Source organism: Drosophila innubila (genome assembly GCF_004354385.1).
Source record: "Drosophila innubila isolate TH190305 chromosome 3R unlocalized genomic scaffold, UK_Dinn_1.0 2_E_3R, whole genome shotgun sequence".
In the NCBI taxonomy this organism is placed as follows: Eukaryota; Metazoa; Arthropoda; class Insecta; order Diptera; family Drosophilidae; genus Drosophila; species Drosophila innubila.
The window spans coordinates 29977895-29991602 of NW_022995380.1; the positions used below are offsets into that span (position 1 = coordinate 29977895).

The window sequence follows — 13708 nt, forward strand, 5'->3', positions numbered from 1 at the left end:
TATTGCCAAATAATTGCTAGAAAAAAACTAAGCAAAAATTAAATTGCGCGCCGCTCCAGATTGTGATCACAATTTATTGAAACGTCTATCGATTATTTCGTTAGCTGGTGGTGGCAGGTCGATAATTTTTGTAAAGCCGCTGTGAATGGCAATCGGAAAACGAAGCTTCTTCACGCAAAACATTTGGAATAATTTTTAAGAGTTTTGTCGTTTTGCTTGTCGCATTTGAAAGTGAACCAAACTAAAAGATGGCTGAAGAAGACGAGGAAATACCACACAACAGGACGCAGGCACCCACTAGACGCAAGCCAGAGGAGGACACTGCGTTTCTTCAGTTCATCGAGATGGAAAACTTCAAGTCCTATCGCGGACACATTGTTGTTGGTCCACTAAAGCAATTTAATGCTGTTATTGGACCCAATGGCTCAGGTAAATCCAATTTCATGGACGCCATCAGTTTTGTGATGGGTGAAAAGACATCCAGTCTGCGTGTGAAGCGTTTGAATGATTTAATACACGGTTCGTCCATTGGGAAGCCCGTGGCGCGCAGTTGCTATGTGACCGCCAAATTCGTGGTGAACGGAGAGAAGAATATGGATTTCCAGCGTGCTGTCATCAGCGGCTCCTCCGAATATCGCATAAACGGCGAGGTATATTTTATTATATATATATGTGTATATATATTGTATACAAACAAACCTATATCTTACAGAGCGTCTCGAGCAACACATATCTGAATAAGCTGGAAAAACTGGGCATCAATGTGAAGGCAAAGAATTTTCTCGTTTTCCAAGGTGCTGTGGAAAACATTGCCATGAAGACGCCAAAAGAAAGAACTGCGCTCTTTGAAGAGATTAGCACGTAAGTGCCACAAACCGGAATTCAAATGTTTTGTATGTTTTAAAAATGTGTCCAAAATATCATATATTTATTCCAGTTCGGGTTTGTTGAAGGATGACTACAATCGTCTCAAGCAGGAGATGATTGTTGCCGAGGAGGAGACGCAGTTCACGTACCAGAAGAAAAAAGGAATTGCCGCCGAACGCAAGGAGGCGAAACACGAGAAAATGGAAGCCGAACGATACACAAGATTGCAGGATGAATATGTAAGGGCTGGGAACAATTTTTGCGACCCTCCAGTTGAAAATTACAATGGGACTATCTAGCCTATCAATAGGAAAACGCTCATAACAAGCAGATGAAGCCATCGCAGACCTCAATGTTTATATATTCAGGATACAATCATGTCCGTCTGTCTGACTATTCGCCTGTAGAAACAACCAGATCCCAGGGACTATAAACAACCATAACAGAAAGTATTTGACCCAAAGAATTCTATGAAGCTCGCATAAATGTTGTTTCCAATTATTTATGCCCCTCTTTCTTCCCCGCAAATTGAATAAATACATCTAGCTCTTGCAGTAGAGACTCCAATTGCGGTAGATTAAGGCTGCGTTTTTTAAAATTATATAATATGTATCCTATAGTCTGGTAATAGACAAAGCCGATCTTAATTTTGAAATTATTTAATTGTAACCAATTGCTTGATTTTAATTGCAGAACGAGAAACAAGTAGAGTATCAATTGTTTCGACTTTTTCACGTTGAGAAGGACATACAGAAGTACAATGCGGACCTGGAGGTGAAGCAACAGGAGTTGAAGGCTGTCGAGCAGCGCAAAGAGGCAGCCGACGAGATACTGCGGGAAAAGAAGAAGGATGCGGGTAAAATAACACGAGATTTGGCTAAAATCGATCAGGAGATACGTGAATTTGAGACGCAATTGAACAAGCGTCGCCCACTGTACATCAAGGCCAAGGAGAAGGTGGCACATTGCAAAAAGAAGCTGGTGTCCTTGCAGAAAACGCTGGAAACCGCAAGAGAGGCGGACAATGCGCATCAGCAGGACATACAGAAGCTGGAGAAGCAACTGAGCGATGTGGAAGTGCTGAAGAAACGTTTTGAGGATGAAATTGAGAACGAATCGCAGCGACGTGGCAAAAGTGTCAACATGGAGGAGGGACTTGTTCAGGAGTATGATCGCTTAAAGCAGGAGGCCGAAGCAACCGCCACACAGTATCGCTCCGAGTTGGACTCGGTGAATCGCGAGCAAAAGTCGGAGCAGGATATGCTCGATGGGGAGACAAATCGCATGGCATCTGTCGAGGAATCCTACAAGAAGCTGTCCCTGCAACGCGAGGAGGCCGTCAAACGGCGGGACAAGCTGATGGATCATATTAAATCCTCGCAGGCTGCGCTCGAGGAGCAGAATCGCATCAAGGACGAGCTGCGACGCGATGTGGGCAGCTCCAAGGAGAAGATTGCCGAGAAGCAACGTGAGCTGGAGAATGTACGCGATCAATTGGGCGATGCCAAGAGCGACAAGCACGAGGATGCCCGACGCAAAAAGAAACAGGAGGTGGTCGAGCTGTTCAAGAAACAGGTGCCGGGTGTCTACGACCGCATGATCAATATGTGCCAGCCCACCCACAAGCGGTACAACGTGGCCGTCACCAAGGTCCTGGGCAAGTTCATGGAGGCCATCATTGTGGACACCGAGAAAACAGCTCGACACTGCATTCAGGTAGGCTATTCAACTTGAATCCCAATTCGATTATAAGATTTCAAATTAATATAGATTTTAAATTTAATATAAAATAATACACGAACAAATAGTCTTAGCTACGTTGTGTGAAAATTTCAGCTTTCTAGCTCTTACGGTTTTGATCAATCAATAAGTCAGTTAGTCAGGACAAAGAGATATATATTTAGAATTCAGATTTAAAATGAATCAGAGTTAAAGTATTATTTTATGTTAATCAAGATTGATTAAAAGGCTATTTCAATAACTCATATAAGATTTCAAATTTAATATTCAAAATATAAACAAATATTGGTTCTGGTTCCGAAGCAATTAAATTTTAATGCAGAATGAATATAGGGGGGAAAAAATTAAATTTTAAATAAATAATGCAGAATGAAAATAGTTATGACATTTTGAAGTTGGTCAGACTTTGGATCTAGTAACTTCACAAGTCCAATGATGATTTATTTAGTTAAAATGTTGTTATTTTCAGATCTTGAAGGAACAAATGCTGGAGGTGGAGACGTTTCTGCCTCTGGACTACTTGCAGGTGAAGCCATTGAAGGAACGATTGCGCAACATCAGCGAACCGCGTAATGTGAGATTGGTATTTGATGTGCTCAAGTTTGAGCCGCAGGAGATCGAACGTGCTGTTCTCTTTGCCACCGGCAATGCCCTGGTCTGCGAGACTCCGGAGGATGCCATGAAGGTAGCTTATGAAATTGATAGATCCCGCTTCGATGCCCTTGCGCTGGATGGCACATTCTATCAGAAGTCCGGTCTCATCTCCGGTGGCAGTCACGATCTGGCACGCAAGGCCAAGCGATGGGACGAGAAGCACATGGCTCAGCTCAAGATGCAGAAGGAGCGACTTAACGAGGAGCTCAAGGAGCTGGTCAAAAAGTCACGCAAGCAGAGCGAACTGGCCACGGTTGAGTCTCAGATAAAGGGCCTTGAGAATCGACTCAAATACAGCATGGTGGATTTGGAATCATCGAAAAAGTCCATTGGTCAATACGATAATCAGTTGAAGCAAGTGCAAACACAACTGGATGACTTCGGGGTGAGTTATTACACTTTATTTAAAATGAAAAACGATACTCGGATTCTCTGTAAACATTTTTACAAACAAATATTAAAAAATAAATGTTGGAAAATAAAGCTAGGTATCCTGTATCTAAAAAATAAATATTTGAAGAAGGAAATACATAATTTATTTTAGAAAAAAAAGATTGTTAGCAAGCATTTTGAAACTAATTCAAAATCAAAAAGTTTTTTTGTTGGTAGCATGTAATTATGTCATAAATATTTAAATAAGGAAATATGTGATTACGTAAATTAATAAAAAAAACATAGGATTGTAAATGATAAAATGTAGATAAAAATTCAACTTAAAAAATTGTTTATTGAATTTTGTGCGATGTAAAATTAAAATAATAGAAAAAACTGTTACCAAACTTTCTTATAATATTTACTAAACTATAAAACTTTTAATTTTTAAACAAATTTTTTCCCACATAATTTTTGTTTACTCAAATTTTATTATTAGTTGTTTATTTCTATGATTTTGTATTCGATACAATTATAATTGGAATTTACATGAGAGATGTCGATTATAATTAATGTTGATGTCTTCATTTTTAGCCCAAGATCAGCGAGATTGAGCGTCGCATGCAGGATCGCGAGGAGCACATACAGGAGATCAAGGAGAACATGAACAATGTGGAGGACAAAGTGTTTGCCGCCTTCTGTCATCGCCTGGGCGTGAAGAACATTCGACAGTACGAGGAGCGGGAGCTCGTCATGCAGCAGGAGCGGGCACGAAAACGAGCTGAATTCGAGCAGCAAATCGATGGGATCAACACCCAGCTGGACTTTGAGAAGCAAAAGGATACGCGAAGTGAGTTGAGCTTACAATATAAACACGAACTGCACATAATTGTTAAGAGCAGGAAATAACACCGGAACCGGTACCGGAACTAAAACTGTAACCGAATGAAAATTGTTTGTCAAGAACCGAATACCGAAACGTTTGTACCGGTACGGTTGTGGTAAAGTTGCTAGGTCAAAGAGTTGTCCAACTTCCAACTGTCATAACTTGATCAAAACTAAACCGATTTTCAAGCGGAATCTCATTTTGATCATGATTTGGAATCTAAATTCATTCTGCATTCAAATTTTGTTTATTTAGAAAATTTAATTATTTTTGACCAAGATTCGATTTTGATGGTAATATTAATATTTTGTAAATTCAAAATTTTTAATCTCGAGTTTTCACTTTTAATCAACTCCTTATATCGTAATTAGTATAAAACCACACTTTAAACTTGATTCTGAGGCCTTTCATATTTTTGTAAAAAATCATGTGAAATTGAACAAAAATTTGGACTTGTAAAGTGGCTAAATCTGCAGTCTGACTAACTTCAAACTGTCATAACTTGATCAAAACTAAACCGATTTTCAAACGGAATCTCATTTTGATTATGATTTGGCCTCTAAATTCATTCTGTATTAAATTTTTGTTCATTTAGAAAATTTCATATTTTTTCGATTCTAAGCCCTCTATCATCTAATTTTCCATACCTACCCCTTGACATGTTTTCAAAAACTTTGATCTCTCATAACTTAATCAAAAATTAACCGATTTTCAAACGGAGTCTCATTTTGATTATGATTTGGCCTCTAAATTCATTCTGTATTAAATTTTTGTTCATTTAGAAAATTTGATATTTTTTCGATTCTAAGCCCTCTTCCATCTAATTTTCCATACCTACCCCTTGACATTTTTTCAAAACCTTTGATCTCTCATAACTTAATCAAAAATTAACCGATTTTCAAGCGGAATGTCATTTTATTCATGATTTGACCTCTAAATTCATTCTGTATTAAATTTTTGTTCATTTAGAAAATTTGATATTTTTTCGATTCTAAGCCCTCTATCATCTAATTTTCCATACCTACCCCTTGACATTTTTTCAAAAACTTTGATCTCTCATAACTTTATCAAAAATTAACCGATTTTCAAACGGAGTCTCATTTTGATTATGATTTGGCCTCTAAATTCATTCTGTATTAAATTTTTGTTCATTTAGAAAATTTGATATTTTTTCGATTCTAAGCCCTCTACCATCTAATTTTCCATACCTACCCCTTGAAATTTTTTCAAAACCTTTGATCTCTCATAACTTAATCAAAAATTAACCGATTTTCAAGCGGAATGTCATTTTATTCATGATTTGACCTCTAAATTCATTCTGTATTAAATTTTTGTTCATTTAGAAAATTTGATATTTTTTCGATTCTAAGCCCTCTATCATCTAATTTTCCATACCTACCCCTTGACATTTTTTCAAAAACTTTGATCTCTCATAACTTTATCAAAAATTAACCGATTTTCAAGCGGAATGTCATTTTGATCATGATTTGGCCTCTAAATTCATTCTGTATTAAATTTTTGTTCATTTAGAAAATTTGATATTTTTTCGATTCTAAGCCCTCTATCATCTAATTTTCCATACCTACCCCTTGACATTTTTTCAAAAACTTTGATCTCTCATAACTTTATCAAAAATTAACCGATTTTCAAGCGGAATGTCATTTTGATCATGATTTGGCCTCTAAATTCATTCTGTATTAAATTTTTGTTCATTTAGAAAATTTGATATTTTTTCGATTCTAAGCCCTCTATCATCTAATTTTCCATACCTAACCCTTGACATTTTTTTCAAAACTTTGATCTCTCATAACTTTATCAAAATTAACCGATTTTCAAACGGAATCTCATTTTGATTATGATTTGGCCTCTAAATTCATTCTGTATTAAATTTTTGTTCATTTAGAAAATTTGATATTTTTTCGATTCTAAGCCCTCTATCATCTAATTTTCCATACCTACCCCTTGACATTTTTTCAAAAACTTTGATCTCTCATAACTTTATCAAAAATTAACCGATTTTCAAGCGGAATGTCATTTTGATCACGATTTGGCCTCTAAATTCATTCTGTATTAAATTTTGTTCATTTAGAAAATTTGATATTTTTCGATTCTAAGCCTCTACCATCTAATTTTCCATACCTACCCTTGAAATTTTTTCAAAACCTTTGATCTCTCATAATTTAATCAAAATTAACTGATTTTCAAGCGGAATGTCATTTTATTCATGATTTGACCTCTAAATTCATTCTGTATTAAATTTTGTTCATTTAGAAAATTTGATATTTTTCGATTCTAAGCCCTCTATCATTTAATTTTCCATACCTACCCTTGACATTTTTCAAAACTTTGATCTCTCATAACTTTATCAAAAATTAACCGATTTTCAAGCGGAATGTCATTTTGATCATGATTTGGCCTCTAAATTCATTCTGTATTAAATTTTTGTTCATTTAGAAAATTTGATATTTTTTCGATTCTAAGCCCTCTATCATCTAATTTTCCATACCTAACCCTTGACATTTTTTCAAAAACTTTGATCTCTCATAACTTTATCAAAAATTAACCGATTTTCAAACGGAATCTCATTTTGATTATGATTTGGCCTCTAAATTCATTCTGTATTAAATTTTTGTTCATTTAGAAAATTTGATATTTTTTCGATTCTAAGCCCTCTATCATCTAATTTTCCATACCTACCCCTTGACATTTTTTCAAAACTTTGATCTCTCATAACTTTATCAAAATTAACCGATTTTCAAGCGGAATGTCATTTTGATCACGATTTGGCCTCTAAATTCATTCTGTATTAAATTTTGTTCATTTAGAAAATTTGATATTTTTCGATTCTAAGCCCTCTATCATCTAATTTTCCATACCTAACCTTTGACATTTTTTCAAAAACTTTGATCTCTCATAACTTTATCAAAAATTAACCGATTTTTAATCGGGATGTCATTTTGATCATGATTTGACCTCTAAATTCATTCTGTATTAAATTTTTGTTCATTTAGAAAATTTGATATTTTTTCGATTCTAAGCCCTCTATCATCTAATTTTCCATACCTAACCTTTGACATTTTTTCAAAAACTTTGATCTCTCATAACTTTATCAAAAATTAACCGATTTTCAAGCGGAATGTCATTTTGATCACGATTTGGCCTCTTAATTCATTCTGTATTAAATTTTTGTTCATTTAGAAAATTTGATATTTTTTCGATTTCAAGCCCTCTATCATCTAATTTTCCATACCTAACCTTTGACATTTTTTCAAAAACTTTGATCTCTCATAACTTTATCAAAAATTAACCGATTTTTAATCGGGATGTCATTTTGATCATGATTTGACCTCTAAATTCATTCTGTATTCAATTTTTGTTCATTTGGAAATTTTAATTATTTTCGACCAAGATTCGATTTCGATGCTAAGGGTCCCCCCTTTGAAATTTTGAAATTTCAAAATTTTAAATCTCAAGTTTTCGCTTTTAATCAACTCCTTATATCGTAATTAGTGTAAAACAACACTTTAAACTTGATTCTGAGACCTTTCATATTTTTGTAAAAAATCATGTGAAATTGAACAAAAATTTGGACTTGTAAAGTTTCTAAATCCGCAGTCTGACCAACTTCAAACTGTCATAACTTGATCAAAACTGAACCGATTTTCAAGTGGAATGTCATGACTATGTTATATATATATTTAAAATTTAAATTTTTACTTAAATATTTCTAGAGAACGTTGGTCGCTGGGAGCGCAGCGTGCAGGATGAGGAAGATGCCTTGGAGGGCCTAAAGATAGCGGAGGCGCGTTATTTGAAGGAAATGGATGAGGAGAAGGAGAAAATGGAAAAGTTCAAGCAGGAAAAGCAAGCCAAGAAGCAGGCAGTCGATGACATGGAAGAGGACATTTCCAAGGCTCGTCGCGACGTTGCCAACTTGGCCAAAGAAATACACAACGTGGGCAGCCAAATGTCATCGTCTGAATCCAAAATCGAGGCGAAGAAAAACGAGCGACAAAACATTTTGCTGCAGGCCAAGGTACGAGTATAAATAATTAATTTTAAACATATTTTAATTTGTTTATTGTTTCATCACAAAGACGGACTGCATTGTGGTTCCCTTGCTGCGCGGCTCGCTTGATGATGCAGTGCGTCAAAGTGATGTGGACAGTGTCGAGCCATCGACATCAATGATGAACGATAATCTGTGAGTAACTCTTGCTAAATGAGGTATCGCAAATAAGACTTTAAAATCAAACCTGATCTAAATTATTTGAATAATTGGAAAAATCACGTCAAAATATTAATTTTTATTTTACATTTACATTTTTAATATAAATTCCAAGAATACCTTTTATTTGATTTTGTATAAAATATAAAAAAAATCAACAAAAAATTTTTAGGTTATAAATCAATTAAGTGTAAACCAACCAATTTTAAATTTTTAAAATTGTAATTTTATTTTATCAAATTTGAGTTTTTTTTAATGCAAATTTATGATTTGATTAAATTTTTTTTATTCCTACGAAATTTTGTATAATTATAATTTGAATTTAACTTAGTTGACAATAAATAAATCAGAAAAGTAATATTTAAAATCATAATCCATTTAATTTAAAGTAGATGACAATAAATAAATTTTTTTTTTTATAGAATAACATTTATTTGTAAAATATGAAATACTTTTATTAAAACATCAACATATAATTTTTACGTTATAAATCAAACAACAATTTGAATCGTTCCGTTTCCTGCTATATATATAGTCGACTTTTCTGTACCAATTGAATAACTGCAGACTTACCATATTGTAATCTAAATTTTAATTTTTTTCAAATTGAGTTTTTTAATATTAAATTTGAGTTGTTTTAAAAATTCAAATTTATAATGTCATACTGACTTATTTATATTTACAAACTTTAATTTAATATGTTTGGCAGTAAATAAATTAAAAAAAATTAATATCTATAAACCTGATCCATTGCAGCATAGAGGTGGACTATCGATCGTTGCCTCATGAGTTGTGCAGGCTAAAAGATGATTCTGCCTTCAAGAAGACCAACGAACAGCTGTTGAAGGATCTGCAAAGTAAACTGGATGTTTTGGAGCGCATTCAGACGCCGAATATGAAGGCCATGCAGAAACTGGATTTGGTTACGGAGAAAGTGCAGTCCACAAACGAAGAATTTGAGAATGCTCGTAAAAAGGCCAAAAAAGCGAAAGCGGCATTCGAAAAAGTGAAGAATGAACGTTCGTCACGCTTCGTACAGTGCTGTCAACACATTTCGGATGCCATCGATGGCATCTACAAGAAGCTGGCACGCAATGAGGCTGCCCAGGCATACATTGGACCCGATAATCCCGAGGAGCCCTATCTGGATGGCATCAATTACAATTGTGTGGCACCTGGCAAACGTTTCCAGCCCATGAGCAATTTGAGTGGCGGTGAGAAAACAATTGCAGCTCTCGCTTTGCTCTTCTCCACACACAGGTGAGCTAAGGTTGCTTAATATATTTCTAATTATTTAATTTATAACTATCAATTGACATCTTGTAGCTATCATCCTGCGCCCTTCTTTGTGCTTGACGAAATCGATGCCGCTTTGGATAACACAAACATTGGCAAGGTCGCCTCCTATATTAGAGATCACACGACCAATTTGCAGACCATTGTCATATCCCTGAAGGAGGAGTTCTATGGCCATGCTGATGCCCTGGTTGGCATTACACCGGCGGTAGGCTTTAAATATCTACCTATAATTTCAACGAGTTATTCAAGTTGTTTCTTTGTTTTACAGGAAGGCGATTGTCTCATTTCTAATGTCTATATAATTGATTTGACTTGCTACGAGGATAAATAATGAGTTGATCTTCAACGGAATTTAGCATAAGATCTTATTTATAATGTGCAGCCAAGAGCTTCAATTTCCATTTAATAAAACATTATTTTGATTTCCATAAAATACCAGGTTCACTAACAGAAATACCAGGCGAGCAGAATAAAGAGCAAGCAAAATAAAAATATCTCTGAACTCATTAGTTACATGTAAGAGAGCAGCTGTAAAAGCTCTGATCCGCTCGGAGAGCGCAAAGCTTTAATTGGAAAGAGCTTGCATGTAAGCGTGCTCGCGAGTTTGAGCGCTTGTGGATCTTGTGGAAGCTAAGCTGCATGTGTGTGTGTAGATGCGTGCACTTGTTTTTGTGTATTGCTACCTACTCTAAATATCTGTTCGCCTGGTAGATAACGCCGTATTGTCGACATTTCAGCCACAGCTCGCCTTGGCCATAAAAAAGATAGTTTGACCGTAAAATACCTATCAAACTATCAGCTGCACTAGCAGAAATACCAGGCGAACAGAATCAGCAGAAAGCAAACAACCAAGAAATATTGCTACACTTATTCATTACATACTAAGCACAGGAGAGCAGCTGCAATAGTTCTGATCATCTAAAAAAAGTCGTTTGTCCGTAAAATTAGCTATTAAAATATAACCTGCATTAGCTGAAATACCAGGCGAACAGAATAAGCAGCAAGCAAAGAACAAATAAAAGTCTGTGCATTGTTTGTTTACATGTGTATGTGTGTGAGGGAGCACCTGTGAAAGCTCAGATCCGCTCAGAGCAAACAAAGCTTTAATTGGAAGGAGCTTGCATGTATGTGTATTCCTGAGTTAGAGCGCCTGTGGATCGTGTGGAAGCTAAGAGCTGGCGAAAGCTATCGCAGCTCTCATTGCTTTTGCAGCTCTCTTTGTTTTTACTTCTATTCCTGTTCATACAATTGAGTGGAAACAAATTCACGTGGATTCGATTTCGTCGCACTAGCAAAATTGTCCCCTTTTGCAATTATTAAGAACAATAATTTTATTTAAAATATTATCTGCAACTTTAATAGTTTTCCTTTTGTTTGTTTTTTTTTTCTATCGTTTGGTTGTACTGTACTGGAAGTTCATATTTTGTGTGGGCAATAGATCTGTATGTGCGTATGTGGGCTGTATGTCCTATATAAGTAAATACAGTAAGTATATATGTAAAACAACTGGGTTTTTTTTTGTTTCAATATTTTGTTTTTTTTTTTTCGTTTTTTTCTTCTTTTCTTCATGTAAAAAACTTGTATTTCTTGATGAACAAAAACAAACAATTTGATTATTCAGTTTCATGTTTTATCATAATTTTAAAATAATCATCATTTCAAACAGATAAATATAGATAACCACTAGCTGATGGTTTTTCGAATAGCTATGGAGTTGTTGAGTGAATTTATTTAATGTACATATGCTGATTAATATTAGTTTTGAAAAGGCTGCTAATGGTATTGTATATTTGATGGATGTGAGGATAGAGAATTAGAGAGTGGGATTGGGAGTTTGTAGATTGTAGGAGAGTCCAAAAATAATTACATTACATAATATAATATTAATAAAGAAATGGCCAATGGGTTTCATAGTCAGCTCAATGTTGGGTTAATTCGCTTATAAACATTTTAATTGGGAATGGCTAATGTAAACTTTATACATACAAACTAAAATATTTATGGCGTTTCATATATACAACTCACTTTGTAAAATGCTCATGGTTTTTTGTTTTGTTTTTTTTTCTTGTGTGTTTTGAAAATACAAAGATTTGTCTTATTAGCGCTTAAATATATTTAACTGTTTTGTCTTGCTAACAGGGGTGGGGGAAGAATATGGGGCTTGGGTGGGGGAAGTCTTCAAGTTAGTTTATCCTCATCCTCATCCTCAGCATCATTATCATTATAATAATTATTATCATTAGTTGATGTCCGTGTGTTGTTTGTGCTTGCTGTTGTTCTTGTTGTTGTTGCTGCTGCTATTGTTGTGTTGTGTTTTTGCCATATGATTGTTGTTGTTGTTGCTCCTTTGGCTAGTGTCCAATTCATCTGTTTGTTGATTAATTATTGTTTTTGCTGTTGTTGTTTTGTGTTTGTAGTTATTCACTGAATTTCAGCTTTTCAACGCGCCTTTATTACTGCAAAAAAAAAATAAAAAGAAAAATATAAATTATTGTATATTTAATAAATTTGTTTTAACAATTTTATACAAATTAAAAGTTGTCAATTTGATTAAAGGACTCAGTAAATTAAACGAAAAAACTTTTTATTTTTTCGTATACAGAGATCGCAAATAATACTCAAACTAAGAATAAAATTAAATTGGCTTTATTTCTCATTTCACTGAAAGTCTTTTATTCGTCTATTTATTTTTTTTAAATATTAAACAAATAAAACATTAAAATTTTTTAAAAATAAGCAAATAACTTATTTGACAGATAAACTGAAAATGTTTAGTTAGTTCGTTTAATTTGTTGATAAGATCAACTTCATAGTGTGCGAATACTTACATTGAAACGTATTTAAGGCTATCACAGTGTATCTTATACTCCATTGCCGTTGTCGAAGGTATATTTAATATCCTGCGTAACGTATCACGGATACGTGTTGTACTGGTCATATCAGTGGCAGTTCTGTTCCATACTGATAAGCTATCCTCCTGCATCAAAATAAAACATGATTAATTAACAAATGATTAACATAGTAAAGGGCTAAATCTTAAATTCCTTTTCAGAGCACCTGAAAGCCATTTGCATCGCCTTAAAATATTATTAAAAATACCTTTATTATGTTTAATAATTTTTATTTCTTCAATCAATTTAAGTAAATCATTTTCATGATGTCTGACCAATTGAAAATGTAATTTAAAATCAGGAAAACTAAATAACACAACAAAGGCGAAAAACAATTTCGTTACATCTTAAGTATAAATGTTCGTTTTTTTTAAATGGATTTATCGGTATCGGTATCGGGTCTATCGGTTATCGCACTTGAAATTTGTTGACTCGTTTTCGTTTCCGTTTATTAATTTATTTATATATTTGTTTGTTTGTTTTGTTTTTCACTTTTAATATAATTATAATTATAATTATGCATGTATATAAGACTAACACTTAATTGTAATGTATATTTTCGTTTTTATCTCTTGTTTTTGCTTCTTTTCATTTACTTTCTCAATAATTAACTAAATTTTCTAAAGAGGGGAAAAATATATGTAGATGCAAGTATGCTTTATGTTTTTTTTATATAAACTTTTACACGGCTCGTTTTTGACTTTTTTTTTTTTTAATATATATGTATATATTTTTTTTATATTTCTTTTGTGTATTTTAGCATTTAAACAT

General features: G+C 34.0%; 2 protein-coding genes across 2 annotated transcripts in view; one reads left to right on the forward strand and one right to left on the reverse strand.

The window, feature by feature from the left end:
* Nucleotides 1-132: 132 nt before the first annotated feature.
* Nucleotides 133-10479, forward strand: LOC117791134 (structural maintenance of chromosomes protein 1A). Its single transcript, XM_034630801.1, has 11 exons — nucleotides 133-650; nucleotides 713-861; nucleotides 938-1106; nucleotides 1561-2583; nucleotides 3077-3646; nucleotides 4228-4483; nucleotides 8251-8555; nucleotides 8617-8723; nucleotides 9504-10007; nucleotides 10074-10251; nucleotides 10315-10479. Exons 1-11 carry the CDS (start codon nucleotides 249-251, stop codon nucleotides 10375-10377), a joined length of 3726 nt encoding a protein of 1241 aa, XP_034486692.1. The 5' UTR covers nucleotides 133-248; the 3' UTR covers nucleotides 10378-10479.
* Nucleotides 10480-11654: 1175 nt separating this feature from the next.
* LOC117789738 (eukaryotic translation initiation factor 4E type 2) overlaps nucleotides 11655-13708 on the reverse strand; it is a 57804-nt gene continuing 55750 nt past the window's right edge. Inside the window, exons 3-4 of the mRNA XM_034628853.1 lie at nucleotides 12875-13023; nucleotides 11655-12502 (exon numbers count right to left, since the gene is read on the reverse strand). Of these exons, the coding sequence (XP_034484744.1) occupies nucleotides 12478-12502; nucleotides 12875-13023 (174 nt within the window). The 3' untranslated portion in view covers nucleotides 11655-12477. The remainder of the gene's footprint in view (nucleotides 12503-12874; nucleotides 13024-13708) is intronic.

Bases quoted from the DNA above. Each gene is read 5' to 3' on its own strand.
- LOC117791134 (XM_034630801.1), top strand. From the start codon at position 249: ATGGCTGAAGAAGACGAGGAAATACCACACAACAGGACGCAGGCACCC. The intron at 8,556-8,616 runs GTACGAGTATAA...TTCATCACAAAG, and splicing joins ACATTTTGCTGCAGGCCAAG to ACGGACTGCATTGTGGTTCC. The intron at 10,008-10,073 runs GTGAGCTAAGGT...GACATCTTGTAG, and splicing joins TTGCTCTTCTCCACACACAG to CTATCATCCTGCGCCCTTCT.